At 49.2% G+C, this 16,099-nt stretch overlaps 1 protein-coding gene and 1 long non-coding RNA gene across 4 annotated transcripts in view; one reads left to right on the forward strand and one right to left on the reverse strand.

The window, feature by feature from the left end:
• Positions 1-10,044, reverse strand: part of LOC134921410 (uncharacterized) — a 127,702-nt gene extending 117,658 nt beyond the window's left edge. The window contains exon 1 of the long non-coding RNA XR_010177480.1: positions 9,812-10,044. This is a non-coding gene — a long non-coding RNA (uncharacterized LOC134921410). The remainder of the gene's footprint in view (positions 1-9,811) is intronic.
• Positions 9,885-16,099, forward strand: part of TTC29 (tetratricopeptide repeat domain 29) — a 562,022-nt gene continuing 555,807 nt past the window's right edge. Inside the window, exon 1 of one of the 3 annotated variants that reach the window (XM_063920589.1) lies at positions 9,885-9,989. Coding sequence is in view for 1 of the 3 variants with exons in the window: in XM_063920588.1 (XP_063776658.1) it covers positions 10,072-10,080 (9 nt within the window). In the remaining 2 variants the exon portion in view is untranslated. The other 2 variants (XM_063920588.1, XM_063920590.1) reach the window with 2 other exon arrangements.

Raw genomic sequence — 16,099 nt, forward strand, 5'->3', positions numbered from 1 at the left:
ACCGGGACAACCGCTATGGCGGCCTGCGAGGTCTGGTCCGCCGAGTCGACTGAACCACTCGCGGAGGGGTTAGAAGTATTTTTGTTGGCTTGTGATCTGTTTCGGACCATGGCGGTAGATGGTGAGGCGGCGACAGGAGTCGACTTCTCTAGAAATCTCTCCATGCCCTAGGGGCCCACCGTACACTATATCAATTGGATACCACAGCAAGCAGAAAAATAACAAATAGTATTCAATATAGAATAAGCAGAAAACAATCCGTCAGATTATGTGGGTAGATGCCCTCTTAAGAGAACAATTAAGGCTTCAATACATTTCCGAGTAGACGGAAATCATTCACCCATTAGCATCGGCATGTTTGTTATGTACATATGCAAGCAATGGAGAAACATTTATCTTCAGTGAAGTCAGACAGTAGACGTGAAAGGGGACAAACAAAATGGATTCCTAACTAATTAGATATTGTACGGTAACCTCTCTAGCAAAAATAGGAGCAAATATTTATAAAACCATGGAAGAAGTACAGTTGCATTCACACTGAACAGCAATGATATGCACTTGTTACAAATGGTAGAAATAGCGTACAAATAAGCTATAGATAATTATCTTGTTCTATTCCCTTCAGTAGTGTAGCAATAACACCATAAATCAATACAGGCAGTATAGAGATGCAATAGTGTGCTGTGCAATCACAGAAAGGGTGGAGCGGTTACTAAAATACAAAGCGATGAGGGAGCAGAGGAAATAATCACTTAGTCCCAGTCAAAGCAGCAATCTCTCTTCACTGAAAGTGTTCACTTGAGGGCATCAGCAGGCGGCAAAAAATAACAAAGAAGTGTCAGGGGTAGTAACAGGAGAAGGGTACCAAGGAGGGGGGCGGGTAGGAGGTAAAAAAGGGGGGGTTGGGGTAAAACAAGTGGTGGGGGGGGGAACAACAGAGTCGGGAGACCTGAAACAGAGGAGTATTAATTAAGAGAGCAGGGGGTAGAGACAGACATTGTTAGTACCTGCAGGGGCAATCAGAGGTTATATATATTTTGATGAGTAGGCAAGTAGCATACACAAGTCCCATATGCTGTGTCCACAGGTATTAGATGACCCAGCAGGAATGCAGTTGGGAGAGACTGACAAAGTACCAAGATCAAATTAGCTGCCAGGAGTCCATGCGTTTGGTGTATAGTGCAGGGAGCCGAATCAAATACACCGCAGCTTGTAGCCAAAAGAATCCACTTGGCAAAGTCAGTCAGCAGGGTGATTCCAGATGTCCACTTCCTACAAGACACCTCTGCAGCCACACCAGCCCCAGCTTAATCACACGGCCGCCATAGTAACTCCACCACCGCTGTAACAGTAGATCCTCCTGGGAGCGACAACGGGGACCCGACAGGCAGGAAGCCGACTTCAGGGCTGCGCCACGGGCAGAGTCCCACCGAGTACCTTCAAGCGGCGGGGAGCTCCGGGACAGTCACCGAAGGGCAGGCAGGAGGCTGATGACTTACCCGAAGGGAGCGACTTCACCGCGGGCGGCTTCCAGCAACGCAGCACGTCACTTGGTCAAAATTGATGGCAAGATGAATGCAGCATGTTATCAGAAAATACTGGAGGAAAATTTGCACTCATCAGCCTGGAAGCTGCGCATGGGATGTACTTGGACGTTCCAACATGACAATGATCCAGACCAAAACACATGGCCAAGTCGACCTGTCATTGGCTACAGCAGAATAAAGTGAAGGTTCTGGAGTGGCCATCTCAGTCTCCTGACCTCAATATCATTGAGCCACTCTGGGGAGATCTCAAACTTGCAGTTCATGCAAGACAGCCCAAGAATTTACAGGAACTGGAGGCTTTTTGCCAAGAAGAATGGGCAGCTTTACCATCTGAGAAAATAAAGAGCCTCATCCACAACTACCACAAAAGACTACAAGCTGTCATTGATGTTTAAGGGGGCAATACACGGTATTAAGAACTGGGGTATCTAAACTTTTGATCAGGGTCATTTGGGTAGTTTCTGTTGTCATTATGATTTAAAAAGAGTAAACACAGTTGTTTGACAATAAATGGCTTCACCCAACCACTAACCATGAGTGAAAGAAAAGTTTGTGAGTTATCATTCATATTCTCTGACAAATGGCCAGAAAATCACAAATTCTGCTAGGGTATGTAAACTTATGAGCACAACTGTAGTTTCCTAAATTCTAAAGGTGTATCATATAATATGCTCATAACATTTAATTTTATTTCCTTTTAACTTCCCCTTAATGCTGGACATCCCCACTATCTGGAAAGTCTTGGGGGGAGTGTGCTGCTGCCATGGCCCATGGCTAGACCTTACACCTCTGGTGCTGCCCAAGTGGGGCCACTAGTACAAATTTTTCCAGGGCCGCTTTTTGTTCCCAATCCGCCCCTGTTGGCAGACAATAATTTTCCTGCGACTATCTTTTAAAAGGAACGTATGTTGGTGGTCATCCCTACGCTACACCACTGACTGTGTACACATATTGCCATAATTTGATATTAAAGAAAAAAAAAAAAAGGATTTTAATACATACCGGTAAATCCTTTTCTCCTAGTCCGTAGAGGATGCTGGGGACTCCAAAAGGACCATGGGGTATAGACGGGATCCGCAGGAGACATGGGCACACTAAAAAGACTTTTACTGGGTGTGAACTGGCTCCTCCCTCTATGCCCCTCCCCCAGACCTCAGTTATAGGAACTGTTCCCAGGAGAGACGGACATTTTGAGGAAAGGATTTTTGTTAAACTAAGGGCGAGAAACATACCAGCCCACACCACAAAAATACCGTACAACTGGAGCAGCAGGAAACCAGATAACAGTATGAACTAACAACAGCAACAAGCTGAATACAACTGATACACAAACCTCGTGTAACCGAAAATAACCAGTATCAATACAACTGCAAGGAACAGTCCGCACTGGGATGGGCGCCCAGCATCCTCTACGGACTAGGAGAAAAGGATTTACCGGTAGGTATTAAAATCCTACTTTCTTACGTCCTAGAGGATGCTGGGGACTCCAAAAGGACCATGGGGTCTATACCAAAGCTCCAGACCGGGCGGGAGAATGCGGACGACTCTGCAGCACCAATTGAGCAAACATGAGGTCCTCATCAGCCAGGGTATCAAACTTGTAGAACTTAGCAAAAGTGTTTGAACCCGACCACGTAGCTGCTCGGCAAAGTTGAAGTGCCGAGACCCCTCGGGCAGCCGCCCAAGATGAGCCCACCTTCCTGGTAGAATGGGCCTTTACTGACTTCGGCAACGGTAGCCCAACCGAAGAATGAGCGTGCTGAATCGTATTACAAATCCAGCGTGCAATAGTCTGCTTAGAAGCAGGATTTCCAATCTTGTTGGAAGCATACAGGACAAACAGAGCCTCTGTTTTTCTAGTAAGAGCCGTTCTGGCGACATAAATTTTCAAAGCTCTTACAACATCAAGAGATTTTGGTACTGCCACAGCATCCGTAGCCACAGGTACCACAATAGGTTGATTTATGTGAAACGAAGAAACCACCCTCGGCAGAAATTGTTGACGAGTCCTCAATTCCGCTCTATCCACATGAAAAATCAAATATGGGCTCTTGTGAGACAAAGCAGCCAATTAAGACACTCGTCTGGCAGACGCCAAAGCCAAAAGCATGACCACTTTCCAAGTGAGAAACTTTAACTCAACCTTACGCAAAGGTTCAAACCAGTGAGACATAAGAAACTGCAACACCACTTCAAGATCCCACGGTGCCACAGGTGGCACAAATGGAGGATGGATATGCAGCACTCCCTTCACGAAAGTATGAACCTCAGGAAGGACGGACAATTCTTTTTGAAAGAAGATAGATAAAGCCGAAATCTGCCCTTTGATGGAACCCAATTTCAGGCCTGCATCCACGCCTGCCTGTAAAAAATGGAGGAAACGACCCAAGTGAAACTCCTCCGCAGGAGCTGCTTTGGTTTCACACCACGACACATACCTTCTCCAAATACGGTGATAATGTTTCGCCGGGACCTCCTTCCTAGCCTTAAGGAGAGTGGGGATGACCTCCCCGGAAATACCCTTCCAGGCTAGGATCTGGCGTTCAACTTCCACGCCGTCAAACGCAGCCGCGGTAAGTCCAGGAACACGCAGGACCCCTGCAGTAACAGGTCTTCTCTTAGAGGAAGTGGCCAGGGATCTTCCACTAGTAATTCCTGAAGATCCGTATACCAGGCCCTCCGAGGCCAATCTGGAGTTACGAGTATAGCCTGAACCCTTGTTCGTCTTATGATAAGCAGCAGCAGCTGTGAAACGCGTCAGGTGTGAGCCTCTTCTTCACCTATCTACAACCTAATCACCCTTGCTTGGACCACCGTGGACCCTACAAAACTGCCAGCATTGAACCACATCCGCAACCAAGGACTGGACTCTGTTTACAATACGCACAACTGGTGAGGACTTTCCTATTTAATGATTCAATATTGGAACTGCTAATCCTCCAGCGTTGGAATACACATCTCCGGTCCAGGGACTATGCTATAGCCCCAGGATAAACTTGGTTCTGAGCATTTAGGGTCTTATGGAAAATTCGGAACAAGCATATGTGCTGTATACATGGTGATTAGAGGCTATCTACTGCAGTGTAAATTCATTTTTAATTGTTTTATTGACAGTTTTAAGCATAATATATTATATTGATAATTAGACAATTCATCTCTGCAAGCGCTGCCTTATTGTTGCTGTTTTTCTGTTTGTATCTATTATATAGGTGTGACTGACCTATTCAGGCAGCAGCTACACACTCAAAATTGGAATTACGCTTACAGCGCCCTTTCCAATCTAGGTTGGTTTGTCCCAATTTTTTGTTCTCTTGATCTCGCCTTTATCAGGAGATCATCCAAGTACGGGATAATTGTGACCCCTTGCTTGCGAAGGAGTACCATCATTTCCGCCATAACCTTGGTGAAAACCCTCGGGGCCGTGGAAAGCCCAAACGGCAACGTCTGAAATTGGTAATGACAATCCTGTACCGCAAATCTCAGGAAGGCCTTATGAGGAGGATATATCAGGACGTGTAAGTAGGCATCCCTTATGGTCGACTGACGCCATAAAATCCCCCCCCTTCTAAGCTGGAGATCACAGCTCGAAGAGATTCCATCTTGAACTTGAAAGTTTTCAAGTATGGATTGAGGGATTTTAGGTTCAGAATCGGTCTGCCGAGCCGTCCGACTTCGGCAAAACAAAGAGGCTCGAATAGAACCCTTCCCCCCGTTGGGACGGGGGAACCGGCACAACGACCCTCTGCTGACACAGCTTTTGTATCGCAGCATTTACTACTACTCCAGTTTGTACCCTTGTGACACTATGTCTAAAACCCAAGGATCCAGGGCCGATTGAAACCAGACCTGACTGAAGAATCGGAGACAGACCCCCATCGGCACGGACTCCCGCAGGGGAGCCCCAGCGTCATGCGGCGGACTTGGTAGAGGCGGAGGAGGACTTTTGGTCCTGGGCGCCTGACACTGCAGGCGACCTCTTTCCCCTTCCTCTACCGTTTGAAGCGAGGAAGGACGAACCCTTAGCTCTTTTGTATTTATTAGGCCGAAAGGACTGCATCTGCTGATGGGGCACCTTTTTCTGTTGTGTGGGAACATAAGGAAGAAAAGATGACTTACCCGCAGTAGCGGTAGACACCAGGTCAGCAAGGCCGTCACCAAACAAGACACTACCTTTAAAGGGGAGAGCTTCCATATTTTTCTTGAAGTCGGCATCAGCATTCCATTGATGAGTCCACAGCGCCCTCGTGGCAGAGACCGCCATGGCATTGGCTCTTGATCCCAAGAGGCCAACATCCCTCGCCGCTTCCTTTAGGTAATCTGCAGCGTCCTTGATATAACCAAGAGTCAAAAGAATGTTATCCTTATCAAGGGTATCCATATCAGAAGCCAAATTATCAGCCCACTTAGCAATAGCACTACTCACCCATACCAACGCCACAGCAGGTCTGAGCAATGCACCAGTATTAACGAAAATGGCCTTCAATGTCGTCTCCAGCTTGCGATCCACCGGATCCTTGAGAGCAGCCGTGTCAGGAGACGGAAGCGCCACCTTCTTGGACAATTGGGATAGAGCCTTGTCGACATTGGGAGACGACTCCCATTTCTCCCTGTTATCAGAGGGGAAAGGATATGCCATAAAAATTCTCTTGGGAATCTGTCACCTCTTGTCCGGCGACTCCCAAGCCTTTTCACAAAGAGCGTTCATTTCATGAGAGGGGGGAAACTTCACCTCAGGCTTTTTCCCTTTAAATAAGCAAACCCTTGTGTCTGGAACAGCAGGTTCCTCAGAGATATGTAAAACATCTTTAATAGCCACAATCATGTACTGAATACTCCTAACTACCCTTGGGTGTAAGTAGCCTCATTGAAATCAACATCGGAATCAGAGTCCGTGTCGGTATCTGTATCTACCATCTGGGTAAATGAACATTTCTGTTACCCCGAGAGGGTCTGTACCTGAGACAAAGCGTCCTCCATGGATTTCCTCCATGTTTGTGTTTGAGAATAAGATTCATCCAGCCTCTTAGACAACAAAGCCACATTTGCATTCAGTGTACTCAACATATTCACCCAATCAGCAGTTGGCTGTGCCGACAGAGTCATTCCCAAATCCTTTTCTGCGCCCCCAGTAACTTCCTCCGGGGGGGGAACCCTCAGCCTCAGACATGTCGACGCGTAGTACCGACACACCCACACTCACACCGGCCAAAACAAGGGGACAGACCCACAGGGAAGCCTGCAGAGAGAAACACAGAGGGAGTATGCCAGCTCACACCCCAGCGCCCATATACTACAAAGCAATAATATATGAGATTAGCGCTGCCATATAACAATAAAAAGCACTAAATTACATGTGCCCCCCCACCCCTCCCCCGTTTTGCTCCCTTGTTACTTGGAAGGAGCTTGGAGGTCCGGGCCAGCATCTCTGCAGCGGCTGTGGAGAGAGAAAATGGCGCTGGTGTTCTGTGCGGCTAAGCCCCGCCCCTTCCCGACGCGCTGTAGTCCCGCTCAAATTTGACATTTTTATACTGGCGGGGGTATTGTATACGGTGCCCGGGCACCGAATATGCCTTCTGCCAGGTAATATGACCCTCAGTAACTGCTGCCCAGGGCGCTCCTCCCCAGAGCCCTGCACCCTGTAAGTGCCGTTGGTGATGTGTGTGGGAGCATGGAGCGCAGCGCTACCGCTGCACTGTACCGTTACTGAAGTCTTCTGCTGTCTGATGTCTTCTGTTCTTCTAATACTCACCCGGCTTCTTTCTTCTGGCTTCTGTGATGGGCGTCACGGCGCGGCTCCGGGAACAAGCAGCTAGGCGAACCAAGTGATCGAACCCTCTGGAGCTAATGGTGTCCAGTAGCCTAAGAAGCAGAGCCCTTAACTAAGAAGAAGTAGGTCTGACTTCTCTCCCCTCAGTCCCACGATGCAGGGAGCCTCTAGCCAGCAGGTCTCCCTGAAAATAAAAAAGCCTAACATAAGTCTTTTCCAGAGAAACTCAGGAGAGCTCCCCTAGTGTGTGTCCAGTCACTCCTGGGCACAGAGTCTAAATGAGGTCTGGGGGAGGGGCATAGAGGGAGGAGCCAGTGGCGTAACTAGAAATTATTCTCCCCCAAGCCAAAAAATTCTTCGGCGCCCCCCCCCCTCCCATCCCCCATAATTGAGTGTAGTAAGGGGACAAACATGCGTGCGCCGAAGGCGCGCGTGCCGCAAAAAAGGGTGTGTGGCTTCGTTGAATGGGCGTGGCTTCGCATAAAGGGGCGTGGCATTGCAGGAAAAGGACTACCTTATACCCCAGTTTTGCAACCTGCACGCCCAGACGTTAGCCACCACAGGAAAGAAAAATAATCCTGATTCATGCCAATTACATTATTTGTATTTTTCCTCCTTATAGTAATGCCCGGTATACATTATGCCACATACTGCAATGGTCCTTAGACATTATGCCACACACAATATGCACACACCATAATGCCCCCGACACATTATGCCACACACCGTAATGCCTGTGACACATTATGACAGGAATCGCTATGCCCGTTATACATTATGCTACACACTGCAATGCCCATGATACATTATAGCATATACAATGTTTGTGACACATTATGACACACACCGCAATGACCCTGAGACATTATACCACATACCACAATGCCCGTGATATAGTATACAACACACCGTAATGCCTGACACATTATGACACAGACCGCAATGTCCGTGATACATTATGCCACACACTGCAATGACTCTGAGACATACCACATATCACAATGCCCGTGATATAGTATACCATACACCGTAATGCCTGTGACACATACCGCAATGCCCGTTATACCCTATGCCACACACCCCAATGCCTGTTATACATTATGCCACACTGCAATGCCCCTGAGACATTATACCACATACCACAATGCCCGTGATATAGTATGCCACACACCGTAATGCCTGTGACACATTATGACACAAACCGCAATGTCTGTGATACATTATGCCACACCGTAATGCCCATTACACATTAAGTACTACAGTAAGGCTTCTAATTACTTGTAAATTACCTACTCGTTGCCAGGGGTTTCATGCTCTTGGTTCCATGCACGGTGCCAGGGGTTTTCATGCTCAGGGTGTCATGCTCGTTGCCAGGAGTTTCATGCACTGGGTGTCATGCTCGTTGCCAGGGGTTTCATGCACTGGGTGTCATGCTCGTTGCTAGGGGGTAGTGCTTGTTGCTAGGGCTATGCTCCCAGTGCCAGATATTCTCCCACAGTGCCAGGTACGCACATGCCCCCAGTGCCAAATATAGCCCCCACCCATGTGCCAGGTACACATATACCCCCCAGTGCCACATATGCCCCCAGTGCCAGATATTCCCCCACAGTGCCAAGTACTCACATGCCCCCAGTGCCAAATATAGTCCCCCTCCCCCATGTGCCAGGTACACATATACCCCACCCAGTGCCACATATGCCCCCAGTGCCAGATACTCCCCCACAGTGCCAAGTACTCACATGCCCCAGTGCCAAATATAGCCCCCCCCCCCATGTGCCAGGTACACATTTACCCCCCCCAGTGCCACATATGCCCCCTCAGTGCCACATAAGCCACCTCCCCCAGTGCTCCTCCCCTCCCCCGGCTCCCCCGCTGTTTTGTGCTGAAGGGACACGGAGGGCGCAGCGCGCGCCTCTCCTGTGTCCCTCCTGGGTCTCCGGCGGGTCTGTTAAAGGAAGTGCCGGTTGGTGAGCCAATCAGAGCTCATGAATGGTACTTCCTTTATTAGACCCGCCGGAGACCCAGGAGGGACACAGGAGAGGCGCGCGCTGTGCCCTCCGCGTCCCTCCTTACAGCAGCGGAGGGTTAGTGAGAGCAGATTGACATGCGGACGCTCGTCCGCATGTCAATCTGCGCTAAAGCAGTGGCGGGGCCCCTGCAGCCCCTCGCCCCCAAGCCACCGCGAGGGCTGCGGGGGCAGTAGTTACGCCACTGGGAGGAGCCAGTTCACGCCCAGTAAGTCTTTTTAGTGTGCCCATGTCTCCTGCGGATCCCGTCTATACCCCATGGTCCTTTTGGAGTCCCCAGCATCCTCTAGGACGTAAGAGAAATTAAAAATAAACACTGAATGACTATAAGACACAGCTCATCACTTGAGTGCAGTAGTACTAGTAAGAGAAGTGGGCAGCCCGGGAGCCCAGCGTGCTGCGTGGGGGCTGCTGTCCCTTTACAGTACCATAAACTTATCTAGAAAAAAAAATATTTCTGAGCATCCTACCAGCCAATCAGCGCTCTGCTCTCATCACGCCGGAGCAGCAGCTGCAGCGTTAGCCTGTGTGTAACTGGACACTGACTGACATCATATCGCACACATGGGAATGGGCGGGAGCTCTGTGCGTTGTGTGCGTCGGGGGTTGCCATAGTTACCCGGTATACACGCCGCTACAGAAACGCAGGTATGTGTGGCAGGGTGTGCGACGCAGAGCGGGTTTCACGGCTGCTCCTTAGTAGGAACTTCAACCCATAAATCACGAGACTATGCCACCGGTGTGTGGTTGATGTTGTGACTTTTGTGCTGTAGTTGTTGAAGACACACAAGTACGGTGTATTACTGTAGTAGGTGTGTTACATATGTGACTGCACAGTTGTTTCTCTATCGTCCTAGTGGATGCTGGGGTTCCTGAAAGGACCATGGGGAATAGCGGCTCCGCAGGAGACAGGGCACAAAAGTAAAGCTTTCCGATCAGGTGGTGTGCACTGGCTCCTCCCCCTATGACCCTCCTCCAAGCCAGTTAGATTTTTGTGCCCGGCCGAGAAGGGTGCAATCTAGGTGGCTCTCCTAAAGAGCTGCTTAGAAAAGTTTAGCTTAGGTTTTTTATTTTACAGTGAGTCCTGCTGGCAACAGGATCACTGCAACGAGGGACTTAGGGGAGAAGAAGTGAACTCACCTGCGTGCAGGATGGATTGGCTTCTTGGCTACTGGACATCAGCTCCAGAGGGACGATCACAGGTACAGCCTGGATGGTCACCGGAGCCTTGCCGCCGGCCCCCTTGCAGATGCTGAAGTAAGAAGAGGTCCAGAATCGGCGGCAGAAGACTCCTCAGTCTTCTAAAGGTAGCGCACAGCACTGCAGCTGTGCGCCATTTTCCTCTCAGCACACTTCACACGGCAGTCACTGAGGGGGCAGGGCGCTGGGAGGGGGGCGCCCTGGGAGGCAAATGAATACCTATTTTGGCTAAAAATACCTCACATATAGCCTCCGGAGGCTATATGGAGATATTTAACCCCTGCCAGAATCCGTTAAGAGCGGGAGACGAGGCCGCCGAAAAAGGGGCGGGGCCTATCTCCTCAGCACACAGCGCCATTTTCCCTCACAGAAAGGCTGGAGGGAAGGCTCCCAGGCTCTCCCCTGCACTGCACTACAGAAACAGGGTTAAAACAGAGAGGGGGGGCACTAATTTGGCGTTAGAAATATATAAAAAAGATGCTATAAGGGAAAACACTTATATAAGGTTGTCCCTATATAATTATAGCGTTTTTGGTGTGTGCTGGCAAACTCTCCCTCTGTCTCTCCAAAGGGCTAGTGGGTCCTGTCCTCTATCAGAGCATTCCCTGTGTGTGTGCTGTGTGTCGGTACGTGTGTGTCGACATGTAGGAGGACGATGTTGGTGAGGAGGCGGAGCAATTGCCTGTAATGGTGATGTCACTCTCTAGGGAGTCGACACCGGAATGGATGGCTTATTTAGGGAATTACGTGATAATGTCAACACGCTGCAAGGTCGGTTGACGACATGAGACGGCCGACAAACAATTAGTACCGGTCCAGACGTCTCAAAAACACCGTCAGGGGTTTTAAAACGCCCGTTTACTTTAGTCGGTCGACACAGACACAGACAGGGACACTGAATCCAGTGTCGACGGTGAATAAACAAACGTATTCCTTATTAGGGCCACACGTTAAAGGCAATGAAGGAGGTGTTACATATTTCTGATACTACAAGTACCACAAAAGAGGGTATTATGTGGGATGTGAAAAAACTACCATAGTTTTTCCTGAATCAGATAAATTAAATAAAGTGTGTGATGATGCGTGGGTTCCCCCCGATAGAAAATTATGGGCGGTATACCCTTTCCCGCCAGAAGTTAGGGCGCGTTGGGAAACACCCCTTAGGGTGGATAAGGCGCTCACACGCTTATCAAAACAAGTGGCGGTACCGTCTATAGATAGGGCCGTCCTCAAGGACCAGCTGACAGGAGGCTGGAAAATATCATAAAAAGTATATACACACATACTGGTGTTATACTGCGACCAGCGATCGCCTCAGCCTGGATGAGCAGAGCTGGGGTGGCTTGGTCGGATTCCCTGACTAAAAATATTGATACCCTTGACAGGGACAGTATTTTATTGACTATAGAGCATTTAAAGGATGCATTTCTATATATGCGAGATGCACAGAGGGATATTTGCACTCTGGCATCAAGAGTAAATGCGATGTCCATATCTGCCAGAAGATGTTATGGACACGACAGTGGTCAGGTGATGCAGATTCCAAACGGCACAAAGGTGTATTGCCGTATAAAGGAAGAGGAGTTATTTGGGGTCGGTCCATCGGACCTGGTGGCCACGGCAACTGCTGGAAAATCCGCCGTTTTTACCCTAAGTCACATCTCTGCAGAAAAAGACACCGTCTTTTCAGCCTCAGTCCTTTCGTCCCTATAAGATCATATCTGCCCAGGGATAGAGGAAAGGGAAGAAGACTGCAGCAGGCAGCCCATTCCCAGGAACAGAAGCGTTCCACCGCTTCTGACAAGTTCTCAGCATGGCGCTGAGACCGTACAGGACCCCTGGATCCTACAAGTAGTATCCCAGGGGTACAGATTGGAATGTCGAGACGTTTCCCCTTCGCAGGCTCCTGAAGTCTGTTTTACCAAGGTCTCCCTCCGACAAGGAGGCAGTATGGGAAAAAATTCACAAGCTGTATTCCCAGCAGGTGATAATTAAATTACCCCTCCTACTACAAGAAAAGGGGTATTATTCCACACTATATTGTGGTACTGAAGCCAGAAGGCTAGGTGAGACTTATTCTAAAAATTTTTTTGAACACTTACAAAGGTTCAAATCAAGATGGAGTCACTCAGAGCAGTGATAACGAACCAGGAAGAAGGGGACTATATAGTGTCCCGGGACATCAGGGATGCTTACCTCTATGTCCCAAATTTGCCCTTCTCACTAAGGGTACCTCAGGTTCGTGGTGCAGAACTGTCACTATCAGTTTCAGACACTGCCGTTTGGATTGTCCACGGCACCCCGGGTCTTTACCAAGGTAATGGCCGAAATGATGATTCTTCTTCGAAGAAAAGGCGTCTTAATTATCCCTTACTTGGACGATCTCCTGATAAGGGCATAGTCCAGGGAACAGTTGGAGGTCGGAGTAGCACTATCTCGGATACTGCTACAACAGCACGGGTGGATTCTAAATATTCCAAAATCGCAGCTGATCCCGACGACACGTCTGCTGTGCCTAGGGATGATTCTGGACACAGTCCAGAAAAAGGTGTTTCTCCCGGAAGAGAAAGCCAGGGAGTTATCCGAGCTAGTCAGGAACCTCCTAAAAACAGTGCATCATTGCACAAGGGTCCTGGTAAAAATGGTGGCTTCCTACGAAGCAATTCCATTCGGCAGATTTCACGCAAGAACTTTTCAGTGGGATCTGCTGGACAAATGGTCCGGATCGCATCTTCAGATGCATCAGCGGATAACCCTATATCCAAGGACAAGGGTGTCTCTCCTGTGGTGGTTATAGAGTGCTCATCTTCTAGAGGGCCGCAGATTCGGCATTCAGGATTGGATGCTGGTGACCACGGAGCCCAGCCCGAGAGGCTGGGGAGCAGTCACACAAGGAAAAAATTTCCAGGGAGTGTGATCAAGTCTGGAGACTTTTCTCCACATAAATATACTGGAGCTAAGGGTAAATTTATAATGCTCTAAGCTTAGCAAGACCTCTGCTTCAAGGTCAGCCGGTATTGATCCAGTGGGAAAAACATCACGGCAGTCGCCCACGTAAACAGACAGGGCGACACAAGAAGCAGGAGGGCAATGGCAAAAACTGCAAGGACTTTTCGCTGGGCGGAAAATCATGTGATAGCACTGTCAGCAGTGTTTCATCCCGGGAATGGAAACTGGGAAGCAGACTTCCTCAGCAGGCACGACCTCCACCCGGGAGAGTGGAAACTTCATCGGGAAGTTTTTTCCACATGATTGTAAACCGTTGGGAAATACCAAAGGTGGACATGATGGCGTCCCGTCTGAACAAAAAACGGGACAGGTATTGCGCCAGGTCAAGAGACCCTCAGGCAATAGCTGTGGACGTTCTGGTAACACCGTGGGTGTACCAGTCGGTGTATGTGTTCCCTCCTCTGCTTCTCATACCTAAGGTGCTGAGAATTATAAGACGTAGAGGAGTAAGAACTATACTCATGGCTCCGGATTGGCCAAGAAGGACTTGGTACCCGGAACTTCAAGAGATGCTTACAGAGGTCTTATGGCCTCTGCCGCTAAGAAGGGACTTGCTTCAGCAAGTACCATGTCTGTTCCAAGACTTACCGCAGCTGCGTTTGTCGGCATGGCGGTGGAAAGCCGGATCCTAAGGGAAAAAGGCATTCCGGAAGAGGTCATTCCTACCCTGGTCAAAGCCAGAAAGGAGGTGACCGCACAACATTATCACCACATGTGGCGAAAATATGTTGCGTGGTGTGAGGCCAGGAAGGCCCCACAAAAAAATTTCAACTCGGTCGTTTCCTGCATTTCCTGCAAACAGGAGTGTCTATGGGCCTCAAATTGGGGTCCATTAAGGTTCAAATTTCGGCCCTGTCGATTTTCTTCCAGAAAGAATTGGCTTCAGTTCCTGAAGTCCAGAAGTTTGTCAAGGGAGTATTGCATATACAACCCCCTTTTGTGCCTCCAGTGGCACTGTGGGATCTCAACGTAGTTCTGGGATTCCTCAAATCACATTGGTTTAAAACCAGTCAAATCTGTGGATTTGAAGCATCTCACATGAAAGGTGACCATGCTCTTGGCCCTGGCCTGGACCAGGCGAGTGTCAAATTGGTGGTTTTTTCTCAAAAAAGCCCATATCTGTTTGTCCATTCGGACAGGGCAGAGCTGCGGACTCGTCCCCAGTTCTCTCCCTAAGGTGGTGTCAGTGTTTCACTTGAACCAGCTTATTGTGGTGCCTTGCACCTACTAGGGACTTGGAGGACTCCAAGTTGCTAGATGTTGTCAGGGCCCTGAAAATATGTTCCAGGACGGCTGGAGTCAGGAAAACTGACTTGCTGTTATCCTGTATGCACCCAACAAACTGGGTGCTCTTGCTTCTAAGCAGACTATTGCTAGTTGGATGTGTAATACAATTCAGCTTGCACATTCTGTGGCAGGCCTGCCACAGCCAAAATATGTAAATGCCCATTCCACAAGGAAGGTGGGCTCATCTTGGGCGGCTGCCCGAGGGGTCTCGGCTTTACAACCTTGCCGAGCAGCTACTTGGTCAGGGGCAAACACGTTTGCTAAATTCTACAAATTTGATACCCTGGCTAAGGAGGACCTGGAGTTCTCTCATTCGGTGCTGCAGAGTCATCCGCACTCTCCCGCCCGTTTGGGAGCTTTGGTATAATCCCCATGGTCCTTTCAGGAACCCCAGCATCCACTAGGACGATAGAGAAAATAAGAATTTACTTACCGATAATTCTATTTCTCGGAGTCCGTAGTGGATGCTGGGCGCCCATCCCAAGTGCGGATTATCTGCAATACTTGTACATAGTTACAAAAATCGGGTTATTATTGTTGTGAGCCATCTTTTCAGAGGCTCCGCTGTTATCATACTGTTAACTGGGTTTAGATCACAAGTTGTACGGTGTGATTGGTGTGGCTGGTATGAGTCTTACCCGGGATTCAAAATTCCTCCCTTTTCTCTATCGTCCTAAGTGGATGCTGGGGTTCCTGAAAGGACCATGGGGAATAGCGGCTCCGCAGGAGACAGGGCACAAAAGTAAAGCTTTTACAGGTCAGGTGGTGTGTACTGGCTCCTCCCCCTATGACCCTCCTCCAGACTCCAGTTAGATTTTTGTGCCCGGCCGAGAAGGGTGCAATTCTAGGTGGCTCTCATAAAGAGCTGCTTAGAGAGTTTAGCTTAGGTTTTTTTATTTTACAGTGATTCCTGCTGGCAACAGGATCACTGCAACGAGGGACAGAGGGGAGAAGAAGTGAACTCACCTGCGTGCAGGATGGATTGGCTTCTTGGCTACTGGACATGAAGCTCCAGAGGGACGATCACAGGTACAGCCTGGATGGTCACCGGAGCCACGCCGCCGGCCCCCTCACAGATGCTGAAGCAAGAAGAGGTCCAGAATCGGCGGCTGAAGACTCCTGCAGTCTTCTTAAGGTAGCGCACAGCACTGCAGCTGTGCGCCATTTTCCTCTCAGCACACTTCACACGGCAGTCACTGAGGGTGCAGGGCGCTGGGGGGGGGCGCCCTGGGAGGCAAATGAAAACCTTTAAAAAGGCTAAA

The sequence above is a fragment of the Pseudophryne corroboree genome, chromosome 1, assembly GCF_028390025.1.
Source record: "Pseudophryne corroboree isolate aPseCor3 chromosome 1, aPseCor3.hap2, whole genome shotgun sequence".
NCBI classification, from domain to species: domain Eukaryota; kingdom Metazoa; phylum Chordata; class Amphibia; order Anura; family Myobatrachidae; genus Pseudophryne; species Pseudophryne corroboree.